The following is an 18,001-nucleotide window of genomic DNA, read 5'->3' as shown; positions in this document are numbered from 1 at the left end:
GTGGATTCATCCCTTTAAACCGTTTTTAGCACCAACTGATAACTTCTAAATTTATTTATTTATGTGACCTCAAAGTGTACCAAGTTTCATTAAAATCAGAATTTGACACTTCGCGAGGTTTCCTTGTGAGAGTTCAGTTAACTATATATATAAGTATAACTTTCAAAGTATTTTAGTTCCTATAACCCTTTTGAATTGATGGGCGAAAATGATCATAATTATTATGTTGTGGCGACAGTAATTTTTTTTTTTCCATGTAGGTCATTCTTCTGCTGGAAGGAAAAGCTCACGCGTACGTGTTCGCCAGTCGCGGATGCAAAAGGTGGGACACCTGCGCGCCCGAAGCCGTTCTTCATGCAATCGGTGGCGTTTTAACTGATCTTCACGGCGAACGCTATTCTTACGATCAGGAAACGACGCGTGTAAATGCGAGGGGCATACTGGCCACTGCGCCCGGCCAGTCGCATCAGTGGTACTTAAGTCGTATACCTGATGAAGTAAAGCAAAGTTTACAATAGGCGATCTGCATGTTCGTTTTTAAACAGGCATCGTCTAACGAATAACTTGCTTGAATAAAAAAAAGAAAAACGTTGGATTTACATTATTCAATCGTGATATATCCATGCATCTCTTGAAAATTTTAGTAATTATCTTTCGAGCGTGCAATATAAATGCATTCCGTACAATTTTATACTTTTCCATATTTTCTTTTAATATGATTCCGATTTATTTAAGAAAAGCGCAAAGGCGGTTCAATCTCGTATGTAAATAATCGTGAAATAATAAAATTACACATAGAAAAATTTCTAGGAGAACAGATTTAATTATTTTACTCCTATTTTACTCAATCTTTTTACAATAATAAAAAATAATATTTATATTTACGAAATTAATTTTGTTGCACTGAATAAAAAAAATCGGAGCATTATGTGCATAATTTGTTACGTAATGAAAAAAAAGTTTAGCAGTATTATCAGCAGATCCGTGCTTCAGAGGGTCATCGTTAGCAGATTAAAGGCCAATAAATAAGTGAGGAAATAACTAACACTGACGCACCGTAATCATTCCGGTTTTTCCGTCAAGTATTTTAAGTAGAAGGGAGAATAAAAGGCTCTACGAGGAGCCTTGGTAAGGCAGTATGCGACTACGTGTCGCGCATCCAGTTTAACGAAATCGATATATTCCGATTGGTGCTTGTCTTACTACCAAACAGACTGGTTGTCCTTCGGAAATCGTGTATGAAAGAGCGAAAGAGATAAAGGGACGATAGAAGGCGAGAGATTCGGAGTGTTGATCACGCATGTGATCAGAAATTTTACGAAGATAAGAAGAAGCCGATTAAGAATCAATTCGGGGACGGCAATTCGGTACAGAAATGGTGAAATATTTTCTATTTGCTAACTTGTTTTTTTCGGCGATATTCCTCACAAATGTTTGCGAGAATTATGCCGCTTATACTCCTCCGCGAGCCACGGTGCAGGCACTTCATCCCACGGGACTACGCATTTCTATTCCTGGTAAGATAATAAAAATTTTTATTTTTAATAATCCCAAGTATGCATCTGGATAATTCTGTTAATTTATATCGAACTGAAGGAAAATCTAATAATTTGTATTACCTCTGTTTTGAGACACTGCGCGCGCATCATCTGTCCAGCAAATAAATTATATATTGTAATCGAAATTGTTAGGATTGCATTTAATCGGGTTAACATTTTTTTTTCCTACAGACGAACATGGTATTACATTGGTAGCCTTTCATGTAAAATTCAATGAAGATTTTGATGGCTTGGAGGCTGGACATATTGCGAAAGACATTCTCAAGGTTCGCAACGGACAATGGACTTATCAAGATCGACACACTCAATTAAAGAGAGATGATATTGTCTATTACTGGGTTCACGTTGTATATCAGGGTCTAGGGTACAACTTGATTGATCAAATGCATCGAATTGTTGGTAAATTTTGTATAAATATAATACACATTTTTCTATTTGTATTTAACTAAAAATAATTTATTTTTTTCTATTAAGAACAAATCTCAAAAAGAACTAATCTTATAGCTGAACAATGCAATCTTATATTATTATTTATTTATGATTTAATTTAGTATATCTTTAAAGAAGTGATTCATTGTTGATATTAAAGCGTGCAATTGTTGGTAATTTTTTAAATTGTTATAATCCTTAAAATTTTGCTTTGATTTTCTATTTTCAGACTTTTACAATTACGACGGCACTCTGCATATCGACGTGACGGCTCAAAGTTCGCAGAACACTTGCGTGATTAAATCGATCACACACTTCTTGAAGGAGGAAACATCATCTGCAGAACAGCAAGCTTGTCCACATCAACTCATCTTTGAGGACAACTTTGATGAGCTTGATAGTGCAAAATGGAATAAATTGAACCAATTTGGCGGTCAGCCGGTACGTATTGCCGATAATAATAATAATTGATTTTAAAAAGGAAATTTAAAAGGTAGTTTTCGTTTAAAACTATTATTTTTATCGTCAGGATTATGAGTTTGTCGTCTATATGACCAATAATGTAACGGATACGAGCGATGGGAAGCTCCGCATTAAACCAGCCCTACTTAGTAATCGATTTTCGAACGACTTTGTATCTCAAGGGACCTTAACTCTGGACAGGTATATGTGGATAATTAGAATATTAGAAAAAAAAACAGGAGATTAAAGTCAAATTTAATTATATTCTTCCTTCAGTTGCACTGGCGATATTGATAAACAGGGTTGCCATCGCCAAGCTGCTGGGTTGTACATCTTACCCCCTGTGATTTCCGGACGTATTAATACAAAGGGGAAATTTAAGTTCCTCTTCGGGCGTGTCAAAATAAGAGCTAAATTGCCACGTGGCGATTGGATATATCCTGGTAAGTTTTATAACATTTTTTTTTACTATCGATTTCGTTTACTTGGGCTATTTATAAATGTGTGTTTTCTAGTGATAATATTAGAGACCGCCGAGAATGCATGGGAAATGGGACAGCATCGCGAGATTAGAATTGCATCTTCGGTGGGCAACGAAAACCTAACGACTTCTAACGGCGAGAACGTCAGCGGCCGTATACTGGTTGCGGGGGGACTGAGCGGCTCCTTGAGCGAGAGTAACGCGGACAGTACTAATCGCATGGCACTGCCAAGGAGAGTGTCGAACAAACTCTGGTCGGATGACTTCCATATCTTCGAAATCGTATGGAAACAAGGCGTTATTGTAGTGAAGGTCGACGGAGTGGAGTACGGCGAGCAAACTGTAGATGTATCGTTTAACACATGGGTATGAAATTGTATTATACTTTTCTTTTGTTAGCCCTAGGTGTACACACTGTTTTTTTTTACGTCACTGTAACTCTAGTAAAAATGAACATATTTTAATTAATTTTTTTTTCAATCGACAGAGAATCGAGCAAGAAACAAGTCCATAATGTTTAAAAGTCGATAGAATTAAGGAGCTCCAAGATATACGGGTTCAAAGAAAAAGGAAAGTTCAAAAACGCGAAAAAATCTCGATTTAGCATCTTTTTTTTTTTAAATCATATTTCTTTTGTTTATAGACCGATTTGAAAAATCTGAAAGGGCATACTTGAAATAGTGAAAAAATTTGGCGATTCGATATTTTAATTTTTTCAACAAACTGCAAGCAGTCCCGGGGACCTCACTCACTTCAACTGTTCACTGCTCGGTTGTTGAGCGACAATTGCCGCGCGTCAACACGTCTTCCTACTGAGGAGATCTCAAACTTTTTTTACGCCAATATCCCAAAACTTTTCCACTTCCAATTTCAGAAATGTCAAACCGAGAAAGTTTTGCTGGAGTCCCGGGAACCCCAGTGTGTATATCTAGGGTTAACAGAGACTCTTGTATCATTTGCATAATTTTACTGAATTTTATAATGATGCTGAAAATTCCATGCCGTTTATTGCAGTCATATTTAACTTTGGGCGTAGCTGTCGGAGGTAATCAGGAGTTTCAGGATTTCGTCACGAGCAAAGACTATGTCAAACCTTGGCGAAATGTCGAAGCGAAGGTATATTATTCGATAGAGCTAAGATTAAATTTTTTTTAAAACTTAAGGGACATTTGAGAAAGCTATACTCAATATGTCAACAATTTTGACAAATAAATGATATCAGTACATTATTCTTTTTTACAGGCGATGTATAATTTCTATCAAGCGAAGAATAATTGGCTTCGCACATGGAATCAAGAAACTACAGCGCTTCAAGTGGATTACGTGAAAGTGTGGGCACTGTAAATACTTTTACGTGCGTATATTTTTATACAATCTTAGATTCAATACGCGCGTCTTTTTCTTACAAAATAATGTACACATTCACAATAATAATCACATTTATATATAAATTTATATATAAATAATAAATGCATGCGGATTTGTACTTGATAATTATTTTTTATAGTCTAGAGTTTTGGCTATCCTACTACTAATTTAAGTTAACATACCGATTGTATTTGAGTGCACTCGCGCTGTTACGGATCGAATTACTTCCACTTCTAAAGGGAGTTAGAGGTGGCATTGGGAACGTACTAGGCACAGGTCTGTTGTTCAGTCGAATATCGGGACCAAGACCATCCCCCAACTGTTTGATGAGCCACTCGCCGCGATACCCGAAGCGCCGTTGATACGCTTTTGCAGCGCGTGGTCCATCCTCGGGTCTGAATTCGATGCGCATGGGCTCGTTCCCACTTACAAAAGACGCGAGACGTAACATACTCATGATACCATTCTTAGTCCATTCTTGGAATTGCAGTCGACTGGGCCAGAATTTCGGGAAGATCGAAACATCGGGCCGATTACTGAAGAGCGCTTGCGGCCATGCGGACAATGACGAGTCAAATGTCCTGGCATTCCGTGTCAACGTTCGATCGCTGCACCGTACGCTTGTCTATTCAGGGTAACAATATTATATGTTTTTTATTAACAGAAAAATTATAATTAATCAAACGAGTTGCCCTAGTTTGCAATACATAATTAAACTAACATTTTGATTGCAGGATCATTTAAGGGGAGATTTGGGACACTTTTGCCCGCCATAAAATTAGCTCTTTTTCATGAATTTTTTTAAGGAAATCTATTATATACAGTAAAACGCGGGTTTTTGCATAAACTTATGTATTATTTGAACAGCAAAAAAATATTTTTTATTTATATAAAAATGTATTTTAATGCCTTCAAGTGGCGATTGAATGTGGCATGTTTTTCGAGCTGACGGATAGTAATTACGAAAAAAACGAATTAAGATATCGACTTGATTCTTTTTTCCTCTTGATTCTAATACTTTAACGCATGGCCTGAACTAAAATGATGTCAATTGCCTGAAATTTGTAAAAATGGTAGCACACGCAAAAAAAATGACTTAGTAATAGTAGCTAAAATTTCAATAGCTGAATCAAACTTAAGGCCGAAGCACAGACTTTTGCATGACGCATAATGCATAACGCATAAAGGAATAAACCAATCAGAGTCCTCCATTTCCATCCCCACTCCTCACTTTGCGAATCTTGCATAACGCATAAAACATAATGCTTAACGTGATGAAAAATCCGTTAGCTATAAGAGCTATCGCCTTAGTGTCATTGCTAAGTTCTGGCTATTACAGATAAAAAACATTCACTGTGACAAAAAAATTTATTAACTGAAATTAAAAGAAATTAAATATATTAGTACAGGCAGCTAAAACGATCATGGCATGCGTACCTATAATGTCTTATTATGCAGACATTTAGTATACAGAGCTAAGTTTATAACTGCGCGCAAAAGTTGATTTGTAATTGTTGCAATGTGGCACTGCCATATGCATCATCTACAGCGCATTTAGCATTTATATTTTGCAGTATATAAGTTGTATACTGCAAATATTATTACTATAATATTGCGAAGATAAAATAACATAGTAGATTCGGCTAAATATCATTTGATTTTAGCAGCAAATATTTTTTGCTGCAGCATCTACATTTTAATAACTAATAAATTGAACTTCGACAGCAACGACATTAGCTGTCCCTATTTTAACGACACATCTTAGCTGCCATAGCTATATTTTAGCTTCATCGGCTAATTCTTTTTCTGCGTGCATTTGAAAAAAAAATTTTTTTGCCCTAAACATTTTAAAAATTTTTATTAATAACAAATTGAATGTTTGTTATAAAATCATGATTTTAGTTCACGCCATGCGTTGGAGTATTAGGATCAAGAGGAAAATAGAATCAAGTCGATATCTTAATTCGTTTTTTTCGTAATTACTTCCGTCAGCTCGAAAAACATGCCACATTCAATCGCCACTTGGAGGAATTAAAATATTTAAAATACATTTTTACATAAATAAAAAATATTTTTTTTGCTGTTCAAGTAATATATAAGTTTTTACAAAAACCCGTGTTTTACTGTATATAATAGATTTCCTTAAAAATTCATGAAACAAAAGCTAATTTTACGGTCGGCAAAGGTGAAACCTCCCTTAATAGAAAATATAAATAAAAATACAATTACAGGATAAAATTAAAATTCGTTTAATTGAATCAGAGAGAAGCAAATAAACATATCTTTCTAATTGCTTAATATAGATTACTTACCGCGTAAAGGAAGATTATTAAAAGTACTTTATCAACGTGCATAACTTGTTAAAATGATGCTCATTTTGCGGAAGCCACTTGTTAGAAAATAATGAACGACTGGCTGCTTCGTGCCTTGGCTTTTATGCCCTCCTGTCCCATGCCTCGCAGGAAATTCGTGATTCGCATCAAGTATCGATTCGTGAGTAAACCGATTGTTATTCACGACAGGATCGAACGTGACTTTTTAAACTCTCGCGCGCCGTTAAGCGCGCGATCGAGTTTTTACTTTCACTGCCGGTATTACTGCGAACAGTTTCATGTATAAGCGTACTGGATTACTGAATGTTTCAGAATACTGTAGTATTCCGTGTCGATATAGCAATATCGTTCCTAGAGTGAACTGAGCCATGTGTCAGAACCAACTATTGGTAGGTTTGATATAAAAAATTTACAAGAAATTAAACGCAATCTCAAGTGATAACTGTGATAAGAATTTTAAAGTTCTTGAAGAAAAAAAAATATATGTGTATCACAAAGTATCTAAAATAATTTAATTTAGTGATGTTGTGATAATAAATTATTAGTAACAATAATTTATTATCACTTAACACCAATATGTAATATCTTAAATATGATTAAATTCCTTTGCGCACATTGCGAATAATACATATATAAAATCACAACAATCTCAATTATTCGTTTTTTAAAATAATCTTTTTACTTTCTACGTGCATGTTATTATAGATCACTGTGCTGATGACATTATTGCTTCATGGTGAAATTATTGTGCCAATCGCAGATGCCACGGCCTACAGGATCCTGCATGATTTTATTCAATATAACGTCGCAGGCATACCTATTCTGCATGAGGTAAATGCATATAATATATAGATTGACAGCTGAGCTTTGCACCCTTCAATTATTTCTTTTACTTACATTTTTATTCAGAAAACAAAGTGGAACTTTGATCCAGAGGTTGGCAAGCAAAGAAGGATTCAATATGAGCAAGATAACGGACGTTACGGGGAATATGCGATAGCAAAATTAGGAATGGGCATTGGTTACAAAGGTTCTTGGGGATTACCAGTGCAAAGTTGAAATATTAAACTATGTCGAATAAATATGTGATATTCTTTAACATGACATAAAAGTTTTATTGACTTGACGTATGTTTAAACGAGTTCGATGTAAACATTATAATTTACTGTAATAAATATATTTAAAAAAAATCAAAATTTGGATTATAATATAAATCAATAATATTCACGAGGTAATGTGATTCAATAGCATTATCAGTAATGACAAGTGTGCACAAATTTAAAGATAAGTGAGTTTTCTTCTCTTAGCACGCGGATTTTGACAGATTATTTCCACCAATATTTCATTTTGATTAAATATAATTTGCATTTTATTAGAATAAATATATATAAATGTAACAATACATGTTAATACGTTTTAATTACTTAATGCAAACTCAAAGTAATTAAAAATAATTTTTAAAAACATGATTTCTCCTTGATACTCTTGCATTTTCTTAATATTTTAGCACGCACAATTTGCAATCGAGAAACTATTACTTTAGGTACTTTCAAAACGCATATTTTCGGATATTGCGAAAATTCATGGCCGATGTTTAAGGTGAAGCAATCTATGTGTATGTAGCACAGCGTATCTCAGAACTTTCACTTTACGGGGAATTGGAATGGTAGGGGTACGAAGAAATTTAGACTGAGTTCCGACGCGAATCTAGAACGGTGTATAACGAATTGGTCAATATTATCTTGTGTTATTTGTTAAATCTATTTGGCTAACTCGACTAATAATTTGTCCCAGAAGAAACTTTTATTTCGTATTACTTTTATAAATTTGTTGTACTACTAATCGAGAGAATATTTCACCTCTGGTCGTTTACCATGGCGAGTTTTACTTCCGTAAGTAAGAAATGACATTTTTTAATAAGAAATTCTGTAAATGAGAAATGATATTAATAAACTGCAAACATAATCTTTTGTAATCTAATAAGTAATATAATTTATTTTTCTTGAATATCGAATAAACCTCCTGAAAATTTAATTAACAGCCGCTATCTAGAAAACTTTCTAATTGCTAAGTTTCAACGCATTGCGTCTCAATTTCTCTTGAAGCTCTGCTCATTAATATTTAGCAAGTACAGTTGTTTTGTAAAGAAATATTTGTTAAGTGAAAAATAAGGTAAATTGTTTTTTTGCTTCATTATCCTTTGAAATCTTGTTTTCTATTTGTAGTGGCTGATGATCACGTTAACAATATTCGCCATTTTTTTTCTCGCTCTAAATGATGAAAGTACAGCTGTAATCGTGGAACCCCAAGCACCCAATTTCCAATATTTCGAACGGTAAGTGAAGCAAATATCTTGATATTTAACTATAGAATTATTTAAAAAAATTAATCAGCATTCACTTTGGTATTAAATATTTGTACGACATTCCGATTGTTCGGTTAGAACGCAGTAATCTCCTGGAAAAAAAAACCTTTTCACCAAAGAACGTCAAATAGTATCGTAATTGTCATCTTTACTCTTTTAGGCCGAAGTATCGCTATCCTTATTACGATGAAAATGGTAAAGGAAAGCTGTTATACGGCTACGGTGGACCAGAATTGTATCAATATAAAACTTACAGTGTCCTTGAAGGGATTCATTAAAAGATGATTTTGTTTAAATTTTTAGAAAATTGAATATAAAAAATATTTGCATACATATAACGTAACATGTACCAACATCATATGTTGTGATCAATTCATTAATATATATACTCATGAGAAAATATTAATACGAATTAATATATCTGTATAATGCAACACACGAGTATCTTTTCGATGGCACAATTGAACTGTTACAATTGTATGTCACTCGAATATAAATTAGCTGCTGTGCTATTTGGAGAAATGCATCATATTCTCGTTGTCAGTGCAATTTGCATTATGTTATCCTGCCATCGAAAAGATACGTTCACAAAATCGTGGAATTAATAAGGAACATTGTAGGAGCATTTATTTTCGTCGATTACAACTGTATGTTAAATGCAATCGATTTGTATGGCTGGTTTTCCTTACAATACGCTTATCTCTGTCTTGTTCTTACTCGGTAAAATGCTGCATGACTCGCTTCTCCTCTAGCGTGAACGGACTGACAATGAATGAACAAATGAATAAAATCGATACCTCTTTGTTGAGTGAGGCGTAAAATCTGTTACAATATTTAGAAAAAGGTGTAAGATAGAATGATTACGATTCAGTGCGAACATTACTATGGACTGCAGTCTCTAAGAGAGAGAGAGAGACTATATTACAGATAGAATATATCGTTAAAAGTCATTGATCTATCAAACGTGCATGTGGAATGTGCAGTAGCCACGCTAACACTGTGAAATGTGGTGGACTTACAGTCTGAATAGGGACAATAATGAAATTAGTCTAATAGCTATAGTCTATGTAACCTACTGCTACAATCGCCCGAAATGTTTTCTTTTGTCACTTTTCTCTTCTACGTGCACAATGTGCTGGGAAAAATAGAATCGACAATCTGTAAATAGTAAAAAAAACTGCAGTCACACTGCGCAATCGATACATTGGAACTGTTATCGAAAGGATATTATTATTATTATTATTATTCTATTTTGTGATAGAGGTGCCACGTGACGAAGTTACGAACGTGCAAGCACAGTCGAGTAGACGTGAGTTAGCGAGACGTGTATAATGTGTCAGTTATAAACGAACGCGATCGACTGCATACACTGACGCCCAGCGATAATTGATGCGCTTATTCATTATGATGTTTGTCCGCCTTGCTCTCGCCGGCAGACTGTAACTGTCATACAAAGTCCATTTCGAACTTGTTATAATACTGGCCATTGACGCGACGTCTCTGCAATTGTCTCTCGATAAACTTCTTTATTTCGCTGATGACGAAGACGCTCGATGTCAACGCCGCCAGGAATAGAAGATCTGAAAATTAAAAGTAAACATTGTTATGCAAGAAGTGTAATTAGCGACTGTCTTTAAAGGGAGTACGCTATACCTTTTGCCGTGAGAGCCTCAGTCTGAAATATTCTCTGCAACGGAGGAAAGTAGATCACGAACATTTGTCCGATAACAGAGAGCGTTACGGCTACCAGGAACATTTTATTACTCCACAGACCGATCGTGAATATGGATTTCGTCTGAAACAAACGGATATTTTCAGGCTGTGGCAATATTTTTTTTCCCGATATAAGAACTGAAATAAAAATATGAAATCTCACCTGTGATCTACAGCTAAGAGCGTTGAACATGTCGAAGAATACGAAGCAAGTAAATGTCATGGTAGTATCTCTCGCGGTATTTCCATTAACCATCTGGAAATCAAGCATATATATATATATATATATATATATATATATATATATGAGAGGAAATTGCAGATTTATTTAAAGACATTACCTCTCTGTTGTACACCCATAAAGTGCCAAGAATGATGATGCTAGCGGATAGTAAGACGTTAATTATGAGATGACGCGTAATCATTGGCTCCTTTGTATTTCGAGGCTTTTGCTTCAGAACGTCCTTGTCAACAGGTTCCACTCCAAGACTGTGTACAGAAAAGAAAACGAAAATTAATGCATACACGTTAAAAATTTGCACAATGAATATTTTAATAAAATATTAAATCGAAATTTTACTTATTTAAAGGGGTCACCTTTGAGACTCTAAAATAATACCCAAGTTTGGGATTTTTTCTCGGTAAACAGATAACTTTATTAAAAAATAACTTTAAGGACATTGTTGTACATATAAAAATATATATTTTTATTATATTAAATATATATTAAAAATATATATTTTTATTTTTTTAATGTTCAAAATGGTGGCACACTGGCCTACTTGCCAAATGCCTTTTTTTCTAAATTTTGAAATCGGTGTACAAGATTGCAGGCACACAGTTTGACTTTAAACAAAATACAAAGAATTTTCATTGTCTACATATTAAAAACTATGAAAGTACGTAGAGATTTTTCTAAATATCGATTTTTCTCGAAATGGCAGCTATTTTACGAACAATTTTTCGCCAGTACAAGTCTCTCTTAAAACACTTCCAAAGTTTTTAATATGTAGAATAAATATTCTTTGTGTTTTGTTCAAGGTCAAACCGTGTATCTGAAATCCTGTAAACCGATGAAAAAAAAAAAAAAAAAAAGGATTTCGCAAGTGTAGGCCAGTGCGCCGCCATTTTGGACTTGAGAAAAATAAAAAAAATTTTTTCTTTAGTTTCTTATATATGTACAATAATGTCCTCTAAGCAGATTTTAAATAAAATTATTCATTTACCAACAAAAAATTCCAAACTTTAGGTATCGTTCTAAAACCTTAAAGGTTGCTGACCCCTTAACTCACCTTTGAGCGGGGGGACCATCCATAATGATGTTGATCCACAGTATTTGCATAGCGTTCAAAGGATTCGGTATACTCATCAATGTCGCAAGAGCGATCAGAGAAAGCGCGGCTATGCTAGTGCTCAATTGAAATCTGACAAAATTGCGAATGTTGTGAAAGATTCCTTTTCCCTCCTCGATCGCCGCGCTAAAACAAAAAACAACAAAAAATAATCAATAAATGTCACATACCGATTTACATATTTTAAAATTGTTAGGCAATATATTATTTACATAATAGTCGCGAAATCGTCGTCGACTAAAATCATATCGGCCGCTTCCTTGCATACGTCAGTCCCATTTTTACCCATAGCAATGCCTATATCGGCCTTCTTCAACGCAACCCCGTCGTTCACACCGTCGCCGGTCATACCCACTATGTTGCCGTTCCTCTGTAAGGCTTTTATGATACAAAGTTTGTGCTTTGGTGTTACTCGATAAAATACACTAACGCTATTAATGCACTGTTCCAATTGATGCTCGGACATCATATCGATCTCGTCTCCCGATAACAGCCGACTGTGAAGTATATCCAAGCCAATCATGCTAGCTGAAAAATAATTAAATTCCCCATAACTTTGAGATCGCAGAGAAATTTGTATCTATTGTATTATATATATAAAAAATGTTATAATTCTTTATATGTGTGTGTGATATATTTATTTATGTACCTATCGCAGCTGCAGTTTCCTTTGCATCACCAGTCACCATCTTCACCTTAACACCGCTGTTTACCAGAATGCTGATAGATTCGCGCACATATGGTCTTGGTGGGTCACAAATACCAACCAGGCCGATGTAAATTAAATCTTGTAACGAAGAGCCACGTGCTAGACCAATCACTGTAATCAAATTGAGCATAAAAAATTACAGAAAGATCAAATTATAAATTAACAATATAAAATTTAAGCTCGTCCTTGCGATAACAATAAATAATGTAACAAATTCGGCCACACTAACGAGCACTTTCTAACGAGGATGATAGCGTTTATTAATCTTGTAATATAATTGTTTTTTTATTTTTTTTATTAATGTTTTTATTAATGGTTTTGCGGCCAAAGAAGACTAAGTCGAAACACGTACCGCTTCTTAAATTTTACATTACAAGATTAATAAACGCTGTCATCCTCGTTAGAAAGTGCTCGTTAGTGTGGCCCAATTTATTACATTATTTATTAAAATTATAAAATTCATTTTTTATTTTATTATCTTAAAAAAGATGATAATAATACCTCGCAACCCCTGTTGACCAATATCATATGCCTCTGTCAAGAATTCCTGATCTTTCTTCTGACTAAGGGGATACACTTGACCATTCTCGTAATACTTTGTACATTGCGGCAAGATTTTTTCCAAAGCACCTTTTACAAAGTATACCTCTTGTCTGTTCTGAAATACAAAATTATGATACATGTAGAGATGTAAATAGAAAAAAAAACCAAATTGTTTTTTTTATAAAGTATGTTTTTTTTTAAGAAAAAAATATGACTTTCAAAATTTTGTTTTTTTTTCCCGCTATCTATTTAATAACTATATTTTACTTTATGTAAGTTAATTTGTCATGATTTTTTATTTTATAGATAGTAGATTTAAATTATCATCATTTTAACCTTTACGCAGAACGAAAAAACCAGTATATTGATTCTGAAACATATATTGAAACAAGGACTTCAATGAATAATTATAATAAATTCTACTTAAGGAAAGCTGTTTAGAAAAAGAATTAAAAGATTCTTCTTTTGTAAAAGTTAATAGTTAGATCACATTAAAATTAATTATATAATTACTATTTACAATTAATTAGTCATGCTATCGGAATTAGACAAAAAAAAACTAAATTTGTATTTTTTAAATGAAATAAAACACATTTTTTTCTAATATTTTTTTTCTGTTAGAAAAAAACGTTTTTTTTTTACATCTCTAGGCATATGTATGTACTCTTGATCCCAAATAAATAAAATCCCAAATCATCCCAAAATAAATAAAAAAATCTACTTATTACCAGTGGCCCATCGCCTTTAAATTTACCTCACCAAACTTCGGTGTACATTTCACAGCCATCATCTTTTGTTCGGAAGAAAATGGATATTCTTGCAATCGCAAATATCTATCAGCGACACCATACATTCCGAATTTCATTGCCACTGCTATCAGCGCGCCTTCCGTCGGTTGTCCCAGCAAAATGTCATTCTGTACGATAGCGTTATTGCACACGCAACCTATTTCCAGCATATTACTGATAGCAGAGTGTGCGAGATCAGGACTATCACACTTCCGTATGTGTACTTCTCCCACACCGTTATATCCTGCTCCAGTAACATCCGCGATGTAACCCTCCGACGTAACGAGAATCGTGGCGGTCATCTCGTTCTTCGTGATCGTTCCGGTTTTATCAGAACATATCACATTTACGCAGCCTATAAAATGAAATAAAGTCGTTATGTTTGAATTTACATAAGAGATTGAAAAAAATACTTTCAAAGGTATCTTAACACTTTAAAAGATAATTTAAAAGAAAAGTAAGAAATTTCTTTTTAATAAAATAAATATTTCATATTTTCGTGAATGTCTTTAACTTACCGAGAGTCTCAACGGTTGGTAACTTCTTTACAATTGCTTTTCTCTTAACCATTCTCATCACTCCCAGTGCTAGTGTCACAGTCACGACGATAGGCAAGCCTTCCGGTATAGCTGCTACTGCCAAGCTTACACCAATGGTAAACATCTCAAGGATAGCCTTACCTTGGATCCAGCCCAGCAGCATGATGATACCGATAATGCAGAACGAATAAAAGGACAGCTGAGTACCTAAAATGTCCATGCTTCGCTGTAGTGGAGTCTTTGGTGCCTCCTCAGCTTGCATCATCGAGAAAACCTCCCCAAATTCACTCTTTTCTCCCGTATTCACTACAATTCCCTGTATCGCGCGATATTGTAACATAAGTTGATGGTAAAGCGCAATCATTCCCAAGGATTATATTTTATATATATATATATGTACAGTTTGAACAGAATTTACCTTGCCGTTTCCACAGCGTACTAAAGTGCCCATGAAGGCAATATTTCTCTTTGACGTCAACCCATTAGTCTTAAGCAAAGGGGCCGTCGACTTTTGCGCCGGTTCGGTCTCCCCAGTAAAGCTACTCTCGTCAATCGCCAGATCTATAGCTTCGAATATTCTGATATCGGCAGGTACTCTGTCTCCAATATTTAAATACACTATATCACCAGGAACTAAATTACGCGCGAGAAATGTCTCTACATGGCCCTCCCTTAAGCTGGAAATAAAATATCGGGATGCAGTAGTAATGTAAAAGTATCTCAACGCAATTAGATAAAATTTTTAAGCATTTTTAGCAAAGTAGAGTAAAAATAAAACTTTGATAGAGAAAAGTTTTTGGCAATTATGTTCTTAGTCGGGATTTCTTTAATCGTAAAATATAGGACTTTGTGAATTTTAATTGTAAAATATAGGACTTGGTAAAATTTCATAGAAGTAAGTTTCACCTTCTACAGAGGGCAACGACATATTATATCTTCTTCGTTAAGAAGGGAAAGGAATGCTTGCACGTACAAAGGGTTAGTATATCCTCCCATAGGGACCATATTTCTAAAGAATTGTAAATTTCGATACATGCTGCCTCAAGATTGGACTGATATTCATTATTGTTACATTACACTGTGTACAGCGTGTAATTAATGAAGCATCTAACAAGAAGCACAAATCTATTTACCAGTGGCATATTGGTGGTACCAATTTATTCAATTCCTCTAAAGATTTCTCCGATCGGTATTCCTGTACAAATGCAACTGTCACCACTATTATGATAGCCTACAAAGGATATCACAAACATAAGCGTTGGTTATAGGTGATGCCTGCCAAAATTCGTGGAAATTGACGGAACGTTTGAATTTACTCACCACAGTAATACTGACGGCGTCGTCGAATTGCTTCATGCATATACTGACGAATGCAGAGGCGAGTAGGAGAAGAATCAATGGATTCTTGAACTGAAAGGTATATATACATTCAGAGTCCGACTGTGTACAAATACATCTAAATTGTATTGCAATCTTGCAACATTGTGTTTACAACTGTCTGTATGTATATTAGAAAAACTATGTATATGAGAAAACAAGCTGAGGGAGGGGGGCAAACTCGTACCTGTTCGATGTATTTCTTCCATGGTGGATCCTCCTCCTTTACGGTGAACTCATTGAAGCCTGCCAGTTGCCTTCTATGGTCGGCCTCTTGCCATCTGAGCCCCGTTCGCACGTCAACATGTAATCTGGCTGCTACCTCCTCCGCTCCGAGACTGGCCGATTCGGCGGTTGTCAACCACATTTCTTGTTCTTTACCCTTAAAAAACATTATCGCATTAAACTACTTGCACAAATGTGTCAAACCCATATATTACATTCATAGAATATATGTAAAAAATAAAACGTTAAATTTAGTTAAGCACATCTCAGTTTTTTTTTTCTCAACTAATCGAATAAACAGCGTTATGATAACTCATTTATTGTAATTACAATAAAACATATATATATATTTTTTTCTTTTTACTCCACCGGCTGGTGGATACAACATTATATACACGTGCTTCGGTTAATGTTGTCCTTCGCCAATCTCTTTCACCGTCATAATAACACCGAATTGGCATACCTTGCGCGTTATGTCATTGCCGCAATTATGTGTAAAAAAATAAAAATGTGCAGACAGAACGTTCGAAAAAGATAAGAGGCAGCAAATAAAAAGAGCAGAAGAGCTTATCGATCGAAATTCAACAAAGATGCATGTCGAGGCGAAATAACGCGAATGCGCGAATGTTAACCTCGCGACGGTAGTCCGATCGATTTGTCAAACATTTCCGAACGGACATCGGGGGACGACGATTCGAGGATGAGATCACGAAGTAAGGTTGGCGAGACGGCAAGACATGTCAAATAAGTAGGAAAACGCGTTCGCTCGCGCGCGATTTCGCCACGTAAACGGGATCGCGCACGGCGAGCGGACTCGCGAGCGACGAACGCGAGACGCGCCGCTGGGGACTGAAGCGCTGAAGGTGACGGTTAAGCAGGTTAAGCTGTCAGTCGAAATCCAATGTCAACGGCGATCTTATCGCAAAAAAAAAAAAAAAAGTAAATCTCAATTCCCGCATTTTCTCTCTTTCGCTCTTCACCGTCTAACTCCAATTTCCTGCAAAATCAATGTGTCCCGTGCCACACGCATCGTATGTACGCATATATGTACATCAGCATGTGTATATACACCTCGTGCACGCGCCAGGGGCTCTCAGCTTCTTCACACGCACGGGAAATTCCACGAAGGGTATAATGAATCCGCAAGAAGCGCAGCTGAAAGCCAAAAACTTCACGTTGGGAGACAGAAATCCTCCTGAGAGAAATGATTAATAAGACTCGACCATATGATATTATATGAATATACGCGGTTGTGTTTGCGCTTCGTTTCGATTTATCGTGAATTTCTGTTTACATTACAATTACGTACGCGATATCATTACAGTTCCATAGCGCAAGCGTGTGGCTGCATTTTTTTTTCACTTGAATATATATACCGCGGGACATATATACATTTATATATCTTGCTGCAAGCAACGAGAAGAGGCAGAATGAGGAAAGCGAGGAAGGCAATCGGGTTAATATATATTATTTAAACATTCTCGAGATAGGCCGTTATTTACTGATGCAAACGTGACGTTTCGCGTCATTATATATATATATATATATATAATCAGAGTTGGGTATAGTGGCTAGTTAAAAAGATAAAAGTTAAAAAGTTAATTTTAACTTAACTTACAAGGGAACCTCGCGAAGTGTCAAATTCTGATTTTAATGAAACTTGGTACACTTTGAGGTCACATAAATAGATGAATTTATAAATTATTAGTTGGTGCTAAAAAACAGTTTAAAGGGATGAATCCACCCCTTATATGTAAA

General features: G+C 35.1%; 6 protein-coding genes across 11 annotated transcripts in view; 4 read left to right on the top strand and 2 right to left on the bottom strand.

Moving 5' to 3' along the window:
* LOC105461882 (3'(2'),5'-bisphosphate nucleotidase 1) overlaps window positions 1–812 on the top strand; it is a 4,710-nt gene extending 3,898 nt beyond the window's left edge. For all 4 annotated transcript variants that reach the window (XM_011708412.1, XM_011708418.1, XM_011708405.1 and 1 more), the window contains one exon: window positions 261–812. In XM_011708412.1, the coding sequence (XP_011706714.1) occupies window positions 261–518 (258 nt within the window). In that variant the 3' untranslated portion in view covers window positions 519–812. The remainder of the gene's footprint in view (window positions 1–260) is intronic.
* A 288-nt stretch (window positions 813–1,100) lies between these two features.
* LOC105461783 (beta-1,3-glucan-binding protein-like) lies at window positions 1,101–4,382 on the top strand. 2 transcript variants are annotated; one of them, XM_011708291.1, is made up of 8 exons: window positions 1,102–1,517; window positions 1,731–1,958; window positions 2,218–2,429; window positions 2,518–2,651; window positions 2,727–2,893; window positions 2,966–3,297; window positions 3,946–4,047; window positions 4,174–4,382. In XM_011708291.1, the coding sequence occupies exons 1-8, from the start codon at window positions 1,376–1,378 to the stop codon at window positions 4,273–4,275; spliced, it is 1,419 nt and encodes a 472-aa protein (XP_011706593.1). In that variant the 5' UTR covers window positions 1,102–1,375; the 3' UTR covers window positions 4,276–4,382. The 2 variants fall into 2 exon arrangements, with proteins under 2 accessions (XP_011706599.1, XP_011706593.1); XM_011708297.1 differs by lacking the exons at window positions 3,946–4,047; window positions 4,174–4,382 and adding an exon at window positions 3,419–3,544 and having other exon boundaries at window positions 1,101–1,517.
* On the bottom strand, window positions 4,277–6,701 carry LOC105461799. The gene is made up of 2 exons (XM_011708305.1): window positions 6,612–6,701; window positions 4,277–4,924 (listed from the first exon to the last, which is right to left on the bottom strand). The coding sequence occupies exons 1-2, from the start codon at window positions 6,651–6,653 to the stop codon at window positions 4,463–4,465; spliced, it is 504 nt and encodes a 167-aa protein (XP_011706607.1). The 5' UTR covers window positions 6,654–6,701; the 3' UTR covers window positions 4,277–4,462.
* Window positions 4,845–7,822, top strand: LOC105461810. 2 transcript variants are annotated; one of them, XM_011708320.1, is made up of 4 exons: window positions 4,845–4,933; window positions 6,945–7,021; window positions 7,338–7,463; window positions 7,542–7,822. In XM_011708320.1, the coding sequence occupies exons 2-4, from the start codon at window positions 7,001–7,003 to the stop codon at window positions 7,689–7,691; spliced, it is 297 nt and encodes a 98-aa protein (XP_011706622.1). In that variant the 5' UTR covers window positions 4,845–4,933; window positions 6,945–7,000; the 3' UTR covers window positions 7,692–7,822. The 2 variants fall into 2 exon arrangements, with proteins under 2 accessions (XP_011706622.1, XP_011706616.1); XM_011708314.1 differs by lacking the exon at window positions 4,845–4,933 and adding an exon at window positions 6,700–6,792.
* Window positions 7,823–7,899: 77 nt separating this feature from the next.
* LOC105461824 lies at window positions 7,900–9,403 on the top strand. The gene is made up of 3 exons (XM_011708331.1): window positions 7,900–8,524; window positions 8,858–8,967; window positions 9,158–9,403. Exons 1-3 carry the CDS (start codon window positions 8,507–8,509, stop codon window positions 9,273–9,275), a joined length of 246 nt encoding a protein of 81 aa, XP_011706633.1. The 5' UTR covers window positions 7,900–8,506; the 3' UTR covers window positions 9,276–9,403.
* The window catches only part of LOC105461840 (calcium-transporting ATPase type 2C member 1), a 15,406-nt gene continuing 6,672 nt past the window's right edge, over window positions 9,268–18,001 (bottom strand). The window contains exons 3-16 of the mRNA XM_011708350.1: window positions 16,206–16,400; window positions 15,962–16,051; window positions 15,775–15,872; window positions 15,060–15,318; window positions 14,621–14,957; window positions 14,069–14,457; window positions 13,273–13,429; window positions 12,712–12,882; window positions 12,275–12,590; window positions 12,003–12,188; window positions 11,052–11,199; window positions 10,874–10,966; window positions 10,651–10,792; window positions 9,268–10,577 (exon numbers count right to left, since the gene is read on the bottom strand). Coding sequence (XP_011706652.1) covers window positions 10,444–10,577; window positions 10,651–10,792; window positions 10,874–10,966; window positions 11,052–11,199; window positions 12,003–12,188; window positions 12,275–12,590; window positions 12,712–12,882; window positions 13,273–13,429; window positions 14,069–14,457; window positions 14,621–14,957; window positions 15,060–15,318; window positions 15,775–15,872; window positions 15,962–16,051; window positions 16,206–16,400 — 2,715 coding nt within the window. The 3' untranslated portion in view covers window positions 9,268–10,443. The remainder of the gene's footprint in view (window positions 10,578–10,650; window positions 10,793–10,873; window positions 10,967–11,051; window positions 11,200–12,002; window positions 12,189–12,274; window positions 12,591–12,711; window positions 12,883–13,272; window positions 13,430–14,068; window positions 14,458–14,620; window positions 14,958–15,059; window positions 15,319–15,774; window positions 15,873–15,961; window positions 16,052–16,205; window positions 16,401–18,001) is intronic.

Source organism: Wasmannia auropunctata, unplaced genomic scaffold, assembly GCF_000956235.1.
Source record: "Wasmannia auropunctata unplaced genomic scaffold, wasmannia.A_1.0 LD336099.1, whole genome shotgun sequence".
Taxonomy (NCBI): domain Eukaryota; kingdom Metazoa; phylum Arthropoda; class Insecta; order Hymenoptera; family Formicidae; genus Wasmannia; species Wasmannia auropunctata.
Note: the sequence above shows the minus strand (reverse complement) of the source record. Positions and strands in the feature narration are given on the sequence as shown.